The sequence below is a fragment of the Bos mutus genome, chromosome 3, assembly GCF_027580195.1.
Source record: "Bos mutus isolate GX-2022 chromosome 3, NWIPB_WYAK_1.1, whole genome shotgun sequence".
In the NCBI taxonomy this organism is placed as follows: Eukaryota; Metazoa; Chordata; class Mammalia; order Artiodactyla; family Bovidae; genus Bos; species Bos mutus.
In genome coordinates this window covers 3,539,627-3,560,664 of record NC_091619.1, presented here as the reverse complement: position 1 = coordinate 3,560,664, position 21,038 = coordinate 3,539,627, and the positions used below count along the sequence as shown (strand labels likewise).

General features: G+C 38.0%; 1 protein-coding gene across 2 annotated transcripts in view; it reads left to right on the top strand.

The window, feature by feature from the left end:
• The window catches only part of COPA (COPI coat complex subunit alpha), a 44,034-nt gene that overhangs the window by 4,949 nt on the left and 18,047 nt on the right, over window positions 1–21,038 (top strand). For both annotated transcript variants that reach the window (XM_070366017.1, XM_070366012.1), the window contains exons 2-11: window positions 379–492; window positions 678–751; window positions 3,955–4,035; window positions 5,509–5,585; window positions 6,320–6,429; window positions 10,611–10,720; window positions 12,284–12,383; window positions 13,230–13,365; window positions 14,658–14,740; window positions 20,038–20,188. In XM_070366017.1, coding sequence (XP_070222118.1) covers window positions 379–492; window positions 678–751; window positions 3,955–4,035; window positions 5,509–5,585; window positions 6,320–6,429; window positions 10,611–10,720; window positions 12,284–12,383; window positions 13,230–13,365; window positions 14,658–14,740; window positions 20,038–20,188 — 1,036 coding nt within the window. The remainder of the gene's footprint in view (window positions 1–378; window positions 493–677; window positions 752–3,954; window positions 4,036–5,508; window positions 5,586–6,319; window positions 6,430–10,610; window positions 10,721–12,283; window positions 12,384–13,229; window positions 13,366–14,657; window positions 14,741–20,037; window positions 20,189–21,038) is intronic.

Sequence of the window (21,038 nt, the reverse complement as noted above, 5' to 3'; positions counted from 1 at the left end):
AGTATAGACCTCCTAATACTATAGGGCATCATATAGAAATCTCAAAAGGGTATTGCTTTAACAGTGATGCCAGATTAGATCTAGGCTAAAGGCTGCTGTGGACCCATCCAAAACTTAAAAAGCATGCCTCAAAAGGATCAACTAATTCCAAGTGACTGCATCCTAAATCAGAGCCCAGCAGTATTTAAGGTAATATAACAAAAAAATCCAACACATGATACCATATAAGTCACAATGTGTGGCATCCAGTGAATGAATATATGAACCCAGTTTTTACCTAGCTGTCCCATTTTCTTATCACAGTTGGCAGGAGGTGATATTGTGGGGCTTTGCTCATTGGACCATTGTCTTTTTTTTTTTTTTTTTTTTTAAATCCAGGACTCAGCTTTCACCCCAAAAGACCCTGGATCCTGACCAGTTTACACAATGGAGTCATCCAGTTATGGGACTATCGGATGTGTACCCTCATTGACAAGTTTGATGAGCATGATGGTAAGATAACAGTTTCTAGGAAGAAGCTAAAAGAAATATAAGTATTGTCTTCTGGAGTAGTTTAAGCTTTCTTTAGGATTAAAGAACATGGGAGGGATAGAACTGGAAAATTCTGAATAAGAATCACCTTAGAGACTCGAAGCATAACTGTCTTTTTAACATGTATTGCCTGCTTTCTTCCCTAGGTCCAGTACGAGGCATTGACTTCCATAAGCAGCAGCCACTGTTTGTCTCTGGAGGAGATGACTATAAGATTAAGGTATAGCGGGCTTGTGATGACTGGGAGTAAAGGACAGGCAATGTGAAGTTTGGGAATCACAGAAGGGACTGAAAAACCAGATGTCTCATTTGTATAGAGCTCAGGCTTTTGACGTTATCCAGAGCATCCAGTGAACATTTATTGAATGCTTACTATGTTGCAGATGCTGTTTTTTATTTTTAGAATTCAAAAGTAAATAAGAAATGGCCTCTCTTCTCAAGGAGCTTTTATTCTAGTGGAGGAGTTAAATATACACCCTAATAATGACATGTACAGATTAGTGAATATACCATAGATAAACAAAGTGAAATGGGTAAGGACAATCTAAGTACAAGAACAAAAAGCATGACATAGCTGGATACATTTGAGAAACTATAATTAGTTTTGGATAAAATCTGGAAGAAGTGAGAGGAGCAGAAGATGAGAAGGGCCGGATTATGGAGGACCTCTCTGTAGTACTCAGAACTTTGGATGTTATCATACAAATAACAAGGAACCATTAAAGGAGTTTAAATAGAGGGGTGATACTAGATTCACGTTTACGTACTTATTTATTTGGCGGGACTGGGTCTTTGTTGCTGTGCAAGCTTTTCTCTGGTTGCTTGAGTGGGGCTACTCTAATTGCTATGTGCAGGCTTCTCATTGTGGTTTCTTCTCTTGCTCTGGGGCACAGGCTCTATAGTGCACGGGCTCAGGAGTTGAGTGTGTGCACAGGCGTAGTTCTTCCGTGGCATGTGGGATCTTCCCGGACCAGGAATCGGACCTGTGTCTCCTGTATTGGCAGGCCGTTTCTCACCACTGAGTCACCAGGGAAGCCCCCAGGTTCACACTTCTTTTAAAATAAAAAAGGTTACTTAAATGGCAATATAGAGAGAAGATTGGATGACTCAGGCAAGACTGGAGGCAGATACTAGTTAGGAGACCATTACAAAAGTCCGTGTACGAAAGGGACAGAGCGTGAGCTTCGGCCGTGACATTAAAAATGCAGAGGAGATGACGTATCCAACCACACCAGAGAAATTTACTTCATGGAAAAAAATAATCTTTTTCAGAAGCTACCTTAGGAGGCTATAAATTATACAGTAGGACTTATGTAACAGGCGTGAGGAGTGACAGCTATCTGTAGAGAAAATGTGCATTAGAATGACAGGGGGCACAGCTCCTTCCTAGATTTTAGGCACTGATCCTGGAGGCAGGCAGTGGAAGTTGGACCACCTGATGGGCCTCAGGAGCTCTTCAGGCTGTCTCTCCTTGGTCTTATTTCTAGAAAAGTGGTGACCACTGAGTATTACGCATGGTTAACTTGGGTTCTTCATGATCTGTTTAAGACAAACACTGAGTGACATTTAAGAAAACAATTTTTTCCCAAAGTCATTAGTACTTTTGAAAATGAATTATCTTTCATTTACTTGCAGTGTTCAGATCAGTAGAGCAAATCAGTAGAGACAGTTAATTAATGGTTGTCTGGAGGTTGAGGGGATTGGGAGAAAATGAGGAATGACTCCTAATGGGTATAGTTTTCATTTGGTGGTAATGAAATGTTCTAAAATTGATTGTGCTAATGGTTAAATAACTATGTATTAAGAACTACTGTATTTTAGAATGGGTGAATTATATGGGATTTGAATTATATCTGAAAGATGTTATTAAATAAAGAAATTAGCTAATTGATGGGTATGTAGTGCTGTCATGCTGGGATTTATATTTCTCTGATGAAAGTAGGAGCATCTTGAAAAGTCATATTTGTGGACCATCATATTTTTTGCTACACCCAGATAAATGTAGCATTAGTATAATCCTGATTTACACAGACTAAGATAGGAATCACAAATGGCTCGGGTCTAAAAACCCTATAGTCTTTCAGAATTCATAGTTCTGGAACTTGATAGAGGCCTATAAAGGAATCAAGATGATCTGAAGCAAGAAATAATGAAAGTTTAAAAAACTGAACTCTATAAGGGGGAAAAAGCTAGTTAACACAATAGTATTTATGGTATAGTCTTAATTTTTGTGTGAAAGTCAAACTCCACTGTATACATGTGTATTTATTTATAGATGACTCAACAGATGAAGGTGAGGATATTCTAATATTTTCACTTTTTGTGTTATTTATCTTTTCTCATTTCTGCTGTACATCCCTTTTGTGCACCTATTAAGTGTTAACTGCTACATTAGATGCTGGGGGTGTAGTTTTGAGCATGATGGACAAGGACCCTGCCTTTAGGGAGCTTACATTCTTGTTTGGAAATGCTGGATTTGGGGTTATTCAAATTTGTTACAGGAAATGGATCACTTGTGATTTATGAAAGAAAACAATTTTTAAGTGAAAATAGGAAAAAATAGTAATAGGCTGGCCTGGATAGATTATGCTGCTGCTGCTGTTAAGTCACTTCAGTCGTGTCCGACTCTGTGCGACCCCATAGACGGAAGAAGCATTAAATTTTATAGAAGGAAAAAAGGCATCTGTTTTCTTTTTATACTTTTGGGAGTTTTTCTGGATGGGAAGTGTGAGCTGTCTTACATTTATGGTCTTGGTTTCAGCGTCTTTCTCAATTGTGTCCATCGATGCCTGATACTTGGATAGCTGTCTTAACTTCTTATCTAAATATGATATTTTTCTGCTTAGCTCAGTCTATCTGAGCAATGTTGTATTTTCCATAGTGTTGAGTTAAAGTATATTTGCATGATAGGTGAGTACAGACCATGAATGTATGGGCATCATTTGCCATCAAGCCTAACAAAAGATGATGCTATATGTTATATTATTGTTTCCTTTGAAGTCATATCCATCCTACTTTTTTTACCCACAATTAAGGTGATAGGTAAGCACCAAGTAAGGGGTCTGTATTCAAGCTAAGAACACAATTATTCAGTAGAAGAGTTTCAAGCTGAGCCTTAGATAAACATTTTGTCTTATTAAATAGACATGATTTCTTCCCAGAAAAAAAGAAAAACCTTTCCGTCATTTTATCTTTTAGGTTTCCTTAGCCTTGCTTTTTCCTCTCCCCACACATGTGTAGCTGACTTACATTTTCATTCATAGTCTTTTCCCCTCCAACCTTAAACAAGATTCCCTGTCAAGATTTCTACCTATTTAAAGATGCCAAAAGATAAATCCCAGCTTGTTTATTGAGAAACCTGGGCCTTACGGAGGCTCACAACTTTACGTCCTTATTCCTTTAGTTGAATTTTTGTCTTTGCAGGTGTGGAATTACAAACTTCGGCGCTGTCTCTTCACATTGCTTGGGCACTTAGACTACATCCGCACTACATTTTTTCATCATGTAAGTAACTGTTGTAGTTCTAGCTTTGGAGCATTCTTCAGTTTCCCTGTAGGAATCTTCTCCATGCTCCTGAAGATTGCTTTTGATGACAGAATCACATTATTGATTCTTCTAGGATCTGTGGAGTGTTGGCCTCTCTGCTTTGTTTGCTTCTGTAAGAGGAAGCACTTGGGGTTATATTTGAATTTAATTGGATTCAGTGGCCTTTATGAGGAAGGCATTGATTCTCTGTAAGGAAAAGTAGAGATTTGATTTTAAATTTGCTGAACTGGCAAACAGAAGTTTGCAGGCTAATCACATGTGGGATGTTACTAAGTAGGTGTTTCTTGGAGGAATGTCAAGATAAGATGCCATTTTGATGCTAACCAATGTTTTGAAGCATTGACAATCATGTGCTTTTTATCCTAGGACTTTAGGGCCTGGTAGAGGCTGTTCCCTGAGCCAAGTTTACTACCTTTTTTGATTTTTAGGTTTCATAGCAGACAGATACTGAGTTAAAGATTAAGACTCCCAGCCTCTTAATCTCATCCCATCCTGACTGGATTTCTCTATAATTATTAATATATGCTATTAGAATTAACTTGTACTATTTTAGTAAACTTAAGTCTCTTGAATTAAGTAAGAAAAAGTATAACAAAATAAACAATAAATTCTGGGCTAATTACACTCTATTTCCTTTTTTAAAATTAAAAAGAATTAGGGTAGAATAGGAGAAGATGAATGTGAAAATTATAGCTGAAATAGTTGAGAATGACAACCATTCAATAGGTAACTTATTCAGAAGGAACTGTTTGTCATTGCCACGAAGGGCTCACTGAAGACTCTTGCCCAGAACAAGTTACCATTCAGCTGGGAACTTACGAAAAACTTACTTCCTTTTATTTTTTTCAGTTTAGTAAGTGTGTGCTTACTTGTGCTCGTTAAGTTCTCTGCTAAACACCGGAGAGACAACTGTGACTAAGAAATACTTCCTTCTCTTAAAAAGTTTAAAGACTGTAGAAGGGATGAATTGTTTTTACATGTTACTTTCTGCTTTCTTCTCTGAGACTCTGGAATTTTTTGAGACTAGATGGTCTGGCAGGGACAAGTCAGACTTTAAAACAATATTCCAATCTTAGAGTTAAGTAGAGATCCTTTCACAGGATCTTGATTTACAAGATTAACTATTTATAAATATAAATCACATATACATAAGCACATATGTAAAAGTAATTGTAAATATATATTATACTATTTGTCTCTGAGAATCTATCATGGTCTTGCTTCCACTCTTAAACCTTATAGTTGAAAGTACCAAAGTTGGGAAGAGCTGGTAGCATGGTAAGGAGGAATAGACCACTAGCCTGGTAACTCAGAATCAGTTAGAGACTAGCTGAGATGTCAGACAATGAAATATTTCCTCCAAAGAGAGAAATGGAACCTGGAAGAACACATCTGTTAATGTTCAAACCCTTTGTCTGGAATATTTTTCAGGAATACCCTTGGATTCTGAGTGCCTCAGATGATCAGACCATCCGAGTGTGGAATTGGCAGTCCAGAACCTGTGTCTGGTAAAGCAGGAGACAGAGAGCTCAAAAAAACCTTCGTTTCTAGTTTTCTTATAATCAGCTTCTCTTTAGAACAATCATCTCCTGTCCCTAATGGGCTATGTCTGCTGATTAATTACTGATTGTAAGACACTCTTGTATATAAAAAGATAAATACAGAAGCAGTGTCATTAGTAATATGTGAACCTGGATTTTCTGATCATTTCTTTCCAGGGGAAAGAAGTCATATAGCTAGGCTTTTGGGACAAAATTTTTAGCTGGTTTTCAGTTCTGTTTCCGAGAAACCTGAGTCAGGGTCTAGACCTCTGTCCTGCCTAGTGTTTGGTTATAGAGCTTTTTATAAGTATGTACTGATCTGATAAGTATGTAAGGACCATTTAAAGTGACGTCCTTTAAAAGGGATACCCCCTTAAAAGCTAACAGATAGTTTTAGTATGAATAAGATTTCATTTATTTTGATAGTTTAATGCATCTTTAATGAGAGGAATGCTGTGGAGTCTCAGTTCTTTTGAAACTAGTAATAAACACTGAAACATTACAAGCGAGAAGAGAGCCAAGCTTGAAACAGCCGACTCTGCTTATTATTGTTAATTCAGAATTGTTAGGATGACTTGCCTTGGCCTCCAAAAGAGTGTATTTGGACGTGCACTTGTTCAGTGTGGAATATGGCGTTTGACATGTGGGAGCCTGTTGGTTCCGGCCTCTGATTTGGTGTTGTCTTTCTTTCCCTCTTGCAGTGTGTTAACAGGGCACAATCATTACGTCATGTGTGCTCAGTTCCACCCTTCAGAAGACCTGGTCGTGTCAGCCAGCCTGGACCAGACTGTGCGCGTTTGGGATATTTCTGGTGAGCTGCCCAAGTTCAGGGGACAACCTGGTTGTGTCTGGCGCAAAACTGCAATTGCTTAGTGAGGGTAGTTGAGTTGGAACAGAAAAATTTAGAGTATTCTGTTTTCATTTAATAGTGTTTTTGTTTCTGAAGATATTAAATGTGCTTTGATGGTTCACGTTAGAAGTATTCTCAGGAAAGTGGTTGCTCTAGAAAATTTAATTTTAAGAAAATTCCACTTCTTAGTTAAATCAGTCTTTGTACTGTTGGGAGTATTTAAGAATCAAGCTTTCCACTAAAATAAGAAAAATCTTTGACAGAAATGAAGTTGGGGAATAGATTAGTACAGGGAAACAGGGCTTTTAGATCCTGTGGCTTCATTTAGAAATAGGAAAATCCTTCTATTATATACCGTCTACTGTAAAGAGAATGAGGGTTGGAGGAAGGATTTTCATGTCCAGAAAACCTTTTAACAGGCAGACTTCTAGGATGAAAAATTAAATAACTTGTAGATTTTGAGTAGTTGGGATAATTCCTCCTTTCATAGTTTATATACAGTATCTTAATTTGGGGATAAGAATTTAAATTTTTAGGACTGTATAGAGGAGAATTGAGAATTTAAATGCAGAGAAAGGGTTGTACCTGTGAGATTGACACACTAGAAAAATGGAAGTGCTTTGTTGAGAAATGCAGTAGGGAAATGAAGCTAAATGCTATAGTTGCCTGCCCAGTTAGATTTATTTAGCAGTTGCTAAATTGTTTCTACTTGTTTGTTGCCTTAAAAACTCTTAGAGATTGGACTCTGAAAAGTCCATGGCTAGTCCACAGAGCACTGTTTCCATTTTGTGAAAAGGACTCCTCGTAGGTCTTTACCTGGTTCTTTGTGGTAACAAAGAAAGTTGATAACTTTTCCCAACTCCTTGTGTTGTGGTGGGCTGGAGCAGTATGATATTAATACTTGCTGTTCTAACCATTAATAAACAGCAAGTTGAAAATTTGGATTCCTGGGCGCAACATTTGGAATGTTGTAATAGCAGTTATTTAAGATTCATGTAGTATGGAAACAAGCCAAGGGGAAGATGAGGACAGTTGGAAAGTAAAAGCTCTGCATCATGCTCTGCAGTTTTCAAAGGTTCAGAATCAAGAAAGAAGTGGTAGAAACAAGATTGTATTGGAGATAGGGCAGTCCTACTCTGTTCTCCTAAGGGCTTCTGCCATTGCAGTTTTTCGTCAGACTAGCTAGGTTTTTTGAAGTACACCCAGATGCGACCAGCCATGCCAGCAGGAAGAGGTAGGCACAGGCACTGTGGATCCTGTGCCCTCTCCTCACTGCTAGTACCAGGGAGCTTATTATTCACTCCTCCAGTAACCAAGCTTTGACTTTTAATAGTTTTTAACTGTGCACACTTTCAAAGCCCTCTCTGTCTCAGCATTTAGGAGCCAAATGGGGCTGGATCCCAGTTTATGCTGTTTCAGCTGACCAGGGGCAGTTACTTAGAATAGCCTTTCTCAACTGGGGATCTGTGAGAGAGTTACCTGCTACTAAGACAGTTTTTAGTGACTGTTTTCTCAGTTCTAAGAATGGTGTACAAGTACTTCCATTCTAGATCACAGAGAAGTGAATTTGTTATATGCATAAACCAATCCTTAGACCACTGGGGCTTAAATCTTTCCTAGAGCATGGGGATGAGAAGGGCCTTATACTGCTCCACTCTTTAAGAGTAGTGTTTATGCTACCTGAAGCTGGCAGAGCAGTTTCCTTGTAACCTAGCTAAAGCAATTTGGGGTCCTTAGGTAAATGGATTCTCTTTGGTCATCATGAAATGCCCAGGGTAAGAAATTATTTTCTTCACTTTCGTAGGAAAACATTTGCATCAGAATCAAAGGCCCTAAATCAGAGAAGAGAGGGAGAAAGTTTGACCCCAGTTGGGGTTTATGCTTGCTCTTGAATGTGTAAAGTGCATGGATTACTATATAATACCATTATAATTGCTATACTTAGTATATGTGGTACTGAAAATTTTGTACTAATGTTACTAATGTTAATGCTCTCTTTACCATTTCTAAGTGTTTTTCTGTACTCACAACTCTCTTGATTTCCAGTAACCCCTTAACCAGAGTGGAAGGAGATGCTTTGGTATTTAACCAAGTGGAAGGAGCCTTTGGAATAGACTTACACATTCTTTCTCCTCTAGAAGTCAGCATACTCTTTTTAGCAGGGTTCTTTTGCCTTGGTTCAAATAAATCTGAACACAGGAAGAGAAATTAGCAGTCAGCTTGACAGTATTTCCAAGAAGAAAAAATTAGTTCTGAGTCAGAAGACAAAAACCCTCAAATCTAGAGGACTGGTTAAAATTCTAATCTTTCTGAGTATCTCTCTTTGAAGAGGGACACTCTCTGCACTAAGTAAATAATAAGAAAACAGAGATCTTTAAGGAAAACCTGTGTTCTAGATACCTCTCCCATAAGGATTAAGCCAGGGGGCTTAGTGTAACCTGATCTTTTGTATTAGCCTGGCAAAAGATATTTGTTTTAAAGGGAATATATTTACAACCTAGATTTTAAAAATAAGTTATTTTTTTTAGCTTGAGCTTCCAAGTAAACTGACAGTGAAATTATTTTAATGTGCTTATACTTTTGCATGTCAAGCCAGGCTTAATCTTTGAAATGACTACTAAAAAAGTATTAATTTGCTGCCAAATCCTGTGCTCATGCCTCTCTTTTTTACTACTTCCCCTGGTTCCCATTGGGAAGTGTGCATCAAACTGGTCCATTCTGAGAGTGTCCTCCCCTCCCTCTGGATTTGAGTAGCTGCTGTAGAAATTTTCCATCTGTCGTTCAGTCCTAGTGAGTAGCTTGTTGAAGGCTCAAATATTTCTTCTCAAAGTATCTTTTCACTGCCTGTCACTATTCATCTGTCTGTTTTTGCTCTTCCCCTTTTCCTGGATCGTTACAAGCAATCACAACAAAGGCTTCCATTCTGTCATACAGCTTTCCTTTTAATGTGTTTGTTGAAGCTTATTGGAGGTGAAGTTCCTCACAGCTGTCTGTCTTTGTATCTTCCTTTGAATCTGTTTCATGCATCAGACTCATTAGAAAAAGTTGACAGATCCCATTAAAGGGATAAAGTGAAATAAGTGAAAGGAGGCATCCCTGTAATAATGTATTTATGAAGCCTTGGAAGAATGCTTATTTTGTTTTTTTAAGCATTGGCCTTATTTCTATCAGTTGGCTAAATGCTTATCATGGACAGGGTGCAAGATAAGTAAAACTGTTGTGCCCTTTTAAGCGCTTGCTTCTCTAATGCTGATGTTTATATGCCATTATAATAGAAAAGTTATTTTGTAATTTTAAAACAGTAAAGATAAATACAGTCATTGAACTTAAATTTTTTGTACTTTCTTACAGGTGCCAGCATTTAGACTTAAAACTACTTTAGGTTTTGTTTCCAATGATAGCTTTTCCCCCTTCTATTACAGATATTTGGCTTTTTAATTTTGTAAATGCCAAGTAGTTTCATTTTCTTCTCCCCACCTTCCAAATACTCCAGAAGATAGGATTTTAGTCCCAATTGCATTTTCTCATCTATAAACTGGTATTATTATATCTGCTTGCCTACCTCAGAGGGTTAATCAGATCAACTTTGAAAACTGCAAGATGCTTTTCACCTGTAAGGTAGTCGTGTTATCGTAATTTGGGTTCTGACTATAGCACAGATAATTCAGATTTTAAAGACAGATTGTTGTTGAGCCATAGGTGTTGGTCCTATACACATAAGACTGACCTTATCCTGGTGTCTTTTTTCTGTTGTTTTCAAATTACAGGCTGATTTCTCCCTGTAGCCTCTGAAAATTTTAATAACAAAATACATATATTCAGATCTATAACCAGTCTCTTGAGCAAGTGTTTAAAGGAATAATGAGAGTTTTAATCATTTTGTCCATTGCCCAAGAGTCAAGAAGGAAATAAGAGTACACTTTTTGCAGTTTATAGTTTTACAATATCATCCACCAAATAAACTGTTTTATATTTGAGATACATAAGAGCTCTTGCATCTTTCTTCAGTCTCCTTAAATTTCTTTTTCCCTTCTTTTTCCTTAATTTTGGTGTATCACTGTACCTTTGGGTGCTTCAATTACTGTGCTCTTTTTGGTAACATTATGTTTACATCTTTCATCCCACTCCTCACCCCTTCAAAGGTCTAAGGAAAAAAAACCTGTCCCCTGGTGCAGTGGAGTCGGATGTGAGAGGAATTACGGGGGTTGATCTGTTTGGAACTACGGATGCAGTGGTGAAGCATGTACTAGAGGTACTTATCTCTCTAGCCAGTGGCTGGATATGGGCTCTTCTCCAGGGAAGCAGTGACAGTGTGCTGTTCATGCGTTCATTCCTTCACCAAAGCTTATGCAGGGCTTATTGAGTGCCAGGTGCCATTTGAGGCACTGAAAATAGAATGGTAGGTGAGCCAGTAGGCAATTGAAGTTTAAGTGCTACCTGAGCGAGAATCATGTTACCTTTTAAACCCACTGGGGAGAGAGGGAGAAAGCTGGCATAGGCTCCATCACCATCCCAAAGCAGAGTCCATTGTGAAGCCTCTGGGGAAAGGGGAGGATAGTTAATCAAAGTTATTGAGAACCAGCCATGTGTAAGTAACTTGTTTGCATGGTGGGAAAATAGAAAGGCATAAGGGAAAGAAACTAGATTTTTTAAAGTATCTAATCTTTACAGCTGTCTGCAGGTAGAGATACTATTAACTGCCTTTTGCAGATGAAAAATTTGAGGTTTAGAGAAAGTAAGTTATTTACCAAAATCTACTTGTGTCTTGAAGAAGGAAATGGCAACCCATTCAAGTAATCTTGCCTGGAGAATTTCATGGACAGAGGAACCTGGCAGGCTACAGTCCATGGGGTTGCAAAGAGTCGGACACAACTGAGTGACTCACACACACACACACACACACGTGTCTAGTAAATTGAAGAACTGAATTTTGAATTTTTGAATTTTGAATTTGTGTCTGTCTGACTCCAGAACCCAGGTGTTTTTCACCACAGTATGGTACCTCAAAAATACTGCTAATTTGACACTACTTTATCTGTGATTCAGATACAGAGTATAAACTTATAAATAGGTTTATAAGATATCTTATAAAAGATATCTTAAAATCAGCAGTTCTTAAACTTTTTGGTCTGAGAACCTTTTTATACTCTTAAAACTTATTGAGGACCCCAGAGAGTTTTTATGTGCATTATATCTGTCAGTTTTTACCATATTTGAAATTGAAACCAAGAACTTTTAAAAATGTGAGATATATAAGGATATAGTCTATTAGCCATCAAAGCAATGACATCATCACATGTCATGTAACCTCTGTAAAACTCTATACTCATGGGAGAATAAGAGTGAAAAGGGTATATAGCATTTTAGTATTATTATGAAAGTAATTTTTAACATTGCTGGGGTTTCCTAAAAAGTTCTTGGGGATAGAGTTTCTTGACCACACTTTGAGAATTTCTTCATTAAGTTATTAAATTGGTCTTTATTTTTGAGATGCTAATAGCTGGTTGGAAAATACAATATAATTGGCCAGAAACAAAGCAAGACAGTATATCCCAAATGCAAATGAAGCTGAATTTAGAGGAGAAGGGATTTGGGAATTCCCATGAGAGTTTGGGAATACTATTGGATAGACTGATGTAGTTAGTGACTCATGGTCAAATCTTACAGCAGCGGTCCCTTGAGTCTTTTTCACATGGAGTGAAAATCAGAGACATTTTTTATGACCATGAGCATGGTCCACTGGTCCATTGCTTTGAGTAATGGATATGAAGAATCACTTTTTTTGGTTTTGCAAACCACTTTTTTTTTGGTACAGGGTCATGATCGTGGAGTTAACTGGGCTGCATTTCACCCTACTATGCCACTCATTGTATCTGGGGCAGATGACCGTCAAGTGAAGATCTGGCGTATGAATGGTGAGTGAGGTAACAGTGTTATCATACCTAAAATATTGGCTGCTGACCAGCAAGCTGAAAAAGTCAGGTGTTCTGGATTTAGTGACCCATTTTTCTACCTTAGGTTGTTAGGCTTATCCTGGGAACATGACAGTTGCTCTATTCCCTTTTTTTCATTTGATGGTATCCTGATTTGGAGGAGTATGAACGTAATTTTAATAAAGAATTCCATTTATCCAACAGCTATTTATTGAGTACCTACTTTGTATTAACCATTGTTCAAGGCTCTGAAGATACAGTGATGACTAAACCAGATAAAATTCCTGCCGTATGAAGCTTTTATAATGGCAGCTAGTGACAAGGCAGGGTAAGGAGATGAAGAATGACAGAGAAGAGGTGCTATAGTTCATCTTCTTTATGAAATAAAGAAATACTTAGATTCAGAGTCATAAATGAAGGAAATTGACCTATTAGAAAGAAGTGGGATACTACTTAAGATTTTGTAGTATCTAGCATTTGGTTGGCACCCCACTCCAGTACTCTTGCCTGGAAAATCCCACGGATGGAGGAGCCTGGTAGGCTGCAGTCCATGGGGTCGCTAAGAGTCGAACACGACTGAGCGACTTCACTTTCACTTTTCACTTTCATGCATTGGAGAAGGAAATGGCAACCCACTCCAGTGTTCTTGCCTGGAGAATCCCAGGGATGGGGGAGCCTGGTGGGCTGCCGTCTATGGGGTCGCACAGAGTCGGACACGACTGAAGTGACTTAGCAACAGCAGCATTTGGTTAAAGGATGTCATAATTCAAAATCCCAAACTTACAGTAGTAGGGAATTGTGGTGACCTAATTCTTTTTTGTCTTTCAGAATCAAAAGCATGGGAAGTTGATACCTGCCGAGGCCATTACAACAATGTATCTTGTGCTGTCTTCCACCCTCGTCAAGAGTTGATCCTCAGCAATTCTGAGGACAAGAGTATCCGAGTCTGGGACATGTCTAAGCGGTAAGGGGGTTACAGTGGTGTGTGACCAAACCCAGGAGAAAGCCCCTTTCTCTCTTTTACTCTGTTCTTTTAAAAAATCAGATTAATAATTTTTGTTTCTTATCATCCTCTGCATATAGAAAAATCAATTATATTTTATGAAAACTTGAAGGTGAGAGGGTAACAGGCAGGAAGGCCAGGGGTCTCCAAACAGAGCAAATAGCCTGCAAGTGTCAGACATTTTTATCTCTCTTAAGCTGCAGGAGGAAACAAACTAGCGATATTTTTTTCCTTCTCTATGCAAATTTAAAAGGAGATTTCTCTTAAAATACTGTGTTGCCATAATGACACCTGGTTTCACCTGAAGTTAACTATTCCCAAACCTTGAGATAACCAATGCATTTTTTATGGAAGTGTTTGTCTTAAGTTATGCTAATATACTATACATTTACCCCAAACTCTGTCTTCAAGTTGGTCCTGCCTAATAGCTCAGAACCTACTTGACAAACCAGTATGTTATACTCAGATATTGTTGCCCTAATCTATGTAAATGAAACTATCTGTATGGTAACCTGTCCTTCTACAAGATTCAAGTTAATCATTTTATGGCCTAGGATGAACCATTTGGTGCCAAGATTATCCCAAAATGCATCTTATGGGTGAGGGGCCTGGTGCGATTCTGAGTTTTAAGACATTCCTTTCTTTTACTAACAGACTGCTAGTGTTATAACATCCAGCTGAAGACTAACAGGGGGGTACTCTTTCTGCCCCCTTCTGATGCCTATGTCAAAAGCTTTCTCTATCTCCTTTATACTTTATTAAAACTTTATTACACAAAAGCTCTGAGCAATCAAGCCTCGTTTCTGGCCCCAGATTGAATTCTTCTCCTCCGGGGGCCAAAAATCCTGGTGTCTTTGTGTGATTCAACAACAACCTTTCAAAGGGACCCAGAGATTAGCCATCATTTACAAATTTTCCATCAAATAGAAATTTCTGCTTGTGTTCTTTTTCTGCTTTATATTTAAGCAGTTTCTTCTGTAGCTACAGAAATAAGGAATATTAAATGAAAACAGTATGGTAGAAAATTATGATGAGTGGGGAAGTCTTAATACCAAAGCAATAGAGTCGGTTTAAAGTCCTCTTTCTGTTCTTTGGTAGAATTTGTGGCTGTCTTTATTTAAAATGTGTCCCTTCACTGTACTTGGTTTACTTTTTATCAGTGTGTTGGCCTACAGCTCAATACTCTTGTATGTGATAGGCTGAAGTTTTCTTGGAAATTAATATTTTTCTTTGTATACCTTTTGCTTTCCTAGCACTGGAGTTCAGACATTCCGCAGGGACCATGATCGTTTCTGGGTCTTAGCTGCCCACCCTAACCTTAACCTCTTTGCAGCAGGTAAGGGCCATTTCTTCTCTTTTTCCCTTTGGTTCAGTTTTTAAGACTTGAGAGTGATTCTCCATTAACTTTGTCTCCAGTAAGTATATAGTAGGATGACAAGGCAAAGTAAAAGTCTAAGAGCCATGTAGTTGAAGCTTTTCTCCTTTTCCCCCCTGTATCTTCTTGGCACAGTGTTCTTTTTCCTCCAAAATTCATTTAATAATGAAGCCCATTCTCTCTCTCTTTTTTTTTTTATGCAGGGCGGGGGGTGAGGGGGTGGGCACACCATGTGGCTTGTGGGATCTTAGTTTCCTGACCAGGGATTGAACCTGGGCCCTTGGCAGTGAAAACACTGGGTCCTAACTACTGGACTGCCAGGGAATTCTCCTACAGCCCATTCTTCTTGATTAGTTCCTTAGTTCCTTTTTGATTAGGAGACTTAGAGACTAATACCGGACACTTGAGGTTCTCAGGCTGAGGAGCTAGAAGCTGAGTGTTACTCATCAATTTAGCAGATGCATACTGAGTATCAGCCCTAGTCTGGGTGCTGGTATTCTAGCAGTGTATAAAACAATGTCCCTTAGTTTATGGAACTTTTTGAGTTATAATAATTTAATATATTGTATTTGGTTTGTTAATATTTTGTTAAGGATTTTTGCATCTATGCTCATCAAGGATATTGGCCTGTTTTTGGCTTCTTATGGTCTTTGTCAGCTTTTTAGTATCAAAGCAATGTTTTACTCATTAAATGAGTTAGAAAGTGTTCTTTCCACTTCAGTCTTTGGAATAATTTAAGAAGGATAGGTATTAACTCTCAATGTTGGTAGAATTTACCAGTGAAATCATCTGGACCTGGACTTTTGTTTTTGGGGAGTTTGTGGATTACTGATTCAATTTTGTTAGTAGTATTTGGTCTATTCAGGTTTTCTGTTTCTACATGACTCAGTCTTGGAAGATTGTATGTTTCTAGGAATTTATCCTTTTTTTTCTAGGTTGTCTAATTTGTTGGCATATCATTGTGGTATTCTCTTATAATCCTTTGTATTTCTGTGGTATCAGTTGTAATTTTTCCTCTTTCTAATTTTATTTGGGCTTTCTTTTTTTGTGATGAGTCTGGCTAAGAGTTTGTAGATTTTATCTTTCAGAGAGCCAATTCTTAATTTTTTTCCTTCCTTTTTTTTTGGTTTCTATTTATTTCTGCTCTAATCTTTATCGTTTCTTCTTCATACTCACTGACCTTTGCTCATTCTTCATTTTCTGGGTTTTTTAATATATTTAGATTGCTTGAGATTTTTCTCGTTTCTTGGAAATAAACCTCTTTCACTGTGAACTTCCTCTTAGAGCCGCTTTTGCTGTGTCCTATAGATTTTGTTTCCATTTTCATCTTTTTCCAGGTATTTATTTCTTCTTTGTTATTTTTGTTGACCTACCTGTTGTTTGTAGCTTATAGTTTAGTCTCTATGTGTTTGTGTTTTATCTAGATTTCTTCTTCTAGTTGATTTCTAGATTCATACTTTTATGGTTGAATAAGTCACTTGAAATTATTTCAGTCTTAAATGTATTAAGCCTTGTTTTGTGGCCTAGCTTGTGATCTGTCCTGGAGAATGTTCAGTGTGCACTTGAAAAAAATGTTCAGTTCAGTCGCTTAGTCATGTCCGACTCTTTGCAACCCCGTGGACTGCAGCATGCCAGGCTTCCCTGTCCATCACCAACTCCCAGATGGAAAAGAATGTATTCTGTTGCTTTTGGATGGAATGTTCTCTATTAATTCTGTCTGGGAATGTGTCATTTAAGATCAGTGTTTCCCTATTGATTTTCTGTCTGTATGTGACCTGTTCATTGATGTTGGTAGAATATAATGTCCTTCACTATTATTGTGTTGTCAGTTTCTCCCTTTATGTCAGTTTCTCCCTTTATTTCTATTAATGTTTGCTTTATATATTTAGGTTTTCCTGTGTTGTGTGGTTAAATGTTTGCGAATATTATATCCTCTTGTTGGATTGACCCCTTTATCATTATGTAATGCCCTTTGTCTTTTGATATGATCTTTGTTTTGAAATCTATTTTGTCTAATATAAGAAATGTCCCAATTTTCTTTTCTCTTACATTTGCATGAAATATCTTTTTCCATTCCTTCACTTTCAGTCTGTGTGTCTTTAAATCTAAAGTGAGTCTCTTGTAGGCAGCATATAGATAGATCTCATTTTTTTTTTTAATCCATTCAGCCACCCTAAGTCTTTTGGTTGACACATTCAGTCCATTTACATTTAAAATAATTATTGATAACCATTTGCTTATTGGAGGAGGGCATAGCAGTCCACTCCAGTTGCCTGGAGAATGTCATGGACAGAGGAGGAGACTGGAGAGCTATAGGCCATAGTATCGCAAAGAGTTAGACACGACTGAAGTGACTTAGCAGAGCACAGCATGGCATGTGCTTATTGACATTATGCTAATTTTTTTCTGGTTGTTTTTGTAGTTCTTCTCTGTTTCTGTCTTGTTCTCTTGGTTTCTTCCCTTGCAGTTTGATGGATTCCTTTAGTGTTAGTACATGTGGATTTTCTCTTTATTTTTTGTCTGTCCATTGTTTGTTGTTACCATAAGGTTCATATATATTGAACTGTATATATATGTCTATTTTAAGCTGATAGTCACTTAAGTTCAAAGAGATTCTAGAAGCGCTCCATTTTTAACACACACCTCATTTGTTTTTGATGTCATATTTTTATTTTGTGTATCCCTTAACTATTTTTTTTAAATTTTTATTTATTTATTGCTGTGTTGGGACTTAGTTGCAGCACACAGGATCTTTCGTTGCAGTGTGCAGGCTTCTCTCTACTTGTGATATTCAGGTTCAGTAGTTGTGGCTTGGGGGCTTAGATCTCACACCCTGCATGTGGCATCTTAGCTCTCTGACCAGGGATTGAACCCACATCCCCTGCAGTAGAAGGCAGATTCTTAACCACTGGACCACACAGGGAAGGCCCTCCCTTATCTATTTATTATAGTTGATTGTACTACACCTGACCATTTAACAGTGTGGAAACTGGGGGCACTGACCGTCTGTGCAATCTAAAACCTGTGTATAAGTTTAAAGTTGAATCTCTGGATGTGTTGTTCCATATTTGAAGATTCAACCAACCATGGATTATGTAGTATTATCATACATACTTGGTGAAAGAGAACTGCATATAAGTGAGCCAGTGCAGTTAAAACCTGTATTGTTTAAGGGTCATCTGTTCTCCCTGTCTTTAACCTTCATATTAGCTTTTTAAGTGGTTGATCCACTGCTTTTACTATGTGTTTGCTTTTACTAGTGAGATTTTTCCTTTCATGTATTTTCTTGTTCCTAGTTGTGGCCTTTTCTGCTTAAAGGAGGCCTTGACATTTCTTACAAGGCTGCTTTAGTTGTGATGAATTCTGTTAAGGTTTCGCTCGTCTGAGAAACTCTCCAATTCTGAATGATAGCTTTGCTGGATAAGTAGTATGTCTTTTCCTTTAAATGTATCGTGCCATTTCTTTTTGGCCTGTAAAATCAGCTGATAGTCTTACAGGATTTTTCTTGTATGTGATTGTTTTTCTCTTGCAGCCTTTGAGATTCTCTCTTTAACTCTTGCCATTTTAATTAAAATACGTCATGGTGAAGATCTCTTTGGGTTCATCTTATTTGGGAATCTCTGCTTCCTGGTCCTTGATATATATTTCTGCAGGTTAGGGAAATTTTCAGTCATTATTATTCAAATAAATTTTCTGTTCCTTTCTCTCCTTTGGGAATCCTATAATGCAAAAGTTAATATGTTTGATGTTGTCCCAGAAGTCCCTTAAGTCTCCTCACTTAAAAAAATTTTTTTTGCTGTTCCGATTGATTTCCACTCTTCTGTCTTACAGATCGCATATCTGTTCTTCTATTTCATCTAATTTGTTGATTCTCTCTAGCATAATTTTTCAGTTATTGTATTCTTCACTTGTGATTGGTTTTCTTATATTTTCTTTGTTGAAGTTATCACTGAGTTCTTCCGTTCTTCTCTCAAGTTTGGTGGGCATTATTATGATTGCTTCTTTGAACTCTTTAGCAGGTGAATTACTTACCTCTTTCATTAGGGTTTTTTCTGGGCTTGTTTTGTATGGAACATCTTGTCTCTTCATTTTGAATGACTTTTGGCATTTGTTTCTGTGGATTTAAGCAAAACAGCTACCTCTCCTGGTCTTCACAGAGTGGCCTTGTGTGAGAGCATCTCCTGTGTAGACTGCACCTGGTGCTTTGGCAGGCTGGCTGGAGCTGGAGTGCACATGGGCAGGCGTAGGCCCTGGGGAGTGTGGGCCGGTGGCATCTTGGTGGGGTGGCTGGGGCTGGAAATGGGCCTGGGGCAGTCCCTGGGGAGCGCTGTGCCTGAGGCCCTGGAATTTTTGTTTGTAGTGAAGGGAAATAGACCCATAAAACAATGAATATGTGAAACATTGTATGGTGAAAACTGCTTTAAAGGAGAGTTAAGCAAAAGTAGGTGGGATAGAGAGGGAAGAGTGTGGGACTGCCGCTTTGAAAAAGTGAAGAGGAATCACATATGCATTGACAATAGGAACAGCAAATACAAAGACCATGATGTGAGAGATGTTTAACATGTTGACGAACATCACAGTGGCCAATAATAGGTGAAGTAATAGAAGGTAAGACCAAAGCAGAATGGACTTTGCCTTGTAGGCCATTCGAATTTAAGATTTTATCCTGAATAAATGGAAAGCCATTGGAAGGTATTGGGTAGGGGAGTGACATGATCTGGTTTATGTGTGGAGTGCACACTTGGAGGACAAAGACTGAAAGTTTTTCTGAAGGATGGATAATGCTGGTAGAGAAAAGTGAAACATTTTTAAAAAACAGAATCAGGAAGTCTTTTTAAACTAATATTCATTTATTCAGCACATACCTTTTATGTTTATTATATGATAGTGACTGGGGAATGATGGAAATTATTGTAATTTATGCTTTCAGGGAGCTCAGTGTATAGTGGGGGTGATATACCTAAACAATTACAGTGCAAGATAAGTGCTATGATGGAGGTTTGTACGGGCTGTTAGAACACGAAGGAGGACTTGTCTAATGTGCCAGTATGATAGAGTGAGTATTGGGGAAGGATTTACAGGTGTTCACTTGAATAAAGATTCCAAGAATTGTGGGCATTCAGACAAATAAAGATTGCATTTAAATGTCTTAACTTTGTTTGTAGCATACATACACAGTCATTATCTTCATGTATCTGCTGTTTCCAGTTTTCTTTCTTACCTGCAACTAATTCTTCCTCCCTTTCCCTGTGGCCCAGGCCATGATGGTGGCATGATTGTATTTAAACTGGAACGAGAACGGCCAGCCTATGCTGTTCATGGCAATATGCTCCATTATGTCAAGGACCGATTCTTACGTCAGTTGGATTTCAACAGCTCCAAAGATGTAGCTGTGATGCAGTTGCGGAGGTAAATTAGACTAATTTCTTCCCTCCAAATTGTCTCATCTGTTACCATGATACAGTACCTGCAAACTGGACTCTTGTTCTTTTAACAACATTTTGGATCTCATCTCCTGTCACAGATAGAATCCCCAGGAGCATGTTGGGCAAGGTCATGAGACGAATGGGAGTGCCCCTGTTAAGAATGTTAGAGATCCTGAGGAAAGGAAATCATACAGCCAATTTGGCAGGTGTCTTGAAAACTGGAGAAAGTTTCCTGGTTGAGAGTAGCCCAACTTGGTGACAGACCTGTTTGCCTTTATTTGGCATTTCTTTTCTATAACTCTTTCTTTGCTTTTCAGCAAAATGCACACAACTCTAAACCAGAATATATGTCTCTGGAAACTCTTAACTCTGAAGATACAATAACCTCTGGGGTGCCTGGGAAAAGGAGCTATCCTCTTGGAAAGCCAGCTGTATTAGCATGCTGAAACATTCATGGTAGCAAGCTTTGGCATAAGGGTTTGACAGTCACCCTCCAGCATTACTACAATAAAAAGATGGGTTTATGTTAATACTCCAAGGGACAGGAGAAACTAGCCCGAAGCAAATCACATCATGTTACTCTGTGGTGTCCACTGCAATTATGTGTAGGAATTTGTACCCAGGAAGAACCAGTCTCACTCACTACAGTGAGTGCTCACCATACCTTCTGTTGAATAAGTAGACTTGTACTAGGTGAGCTTTTTAAAAACACTTCACTCAAAGCTGAAATAGGGGAGTCCCTAAGTCTTAAAGGAAGGAAGAAATAGATGCATTATTCATTAATTTTTTATTCTTGATTATAAAAGTGATAAGTATATGTGTAAAGATTAAAT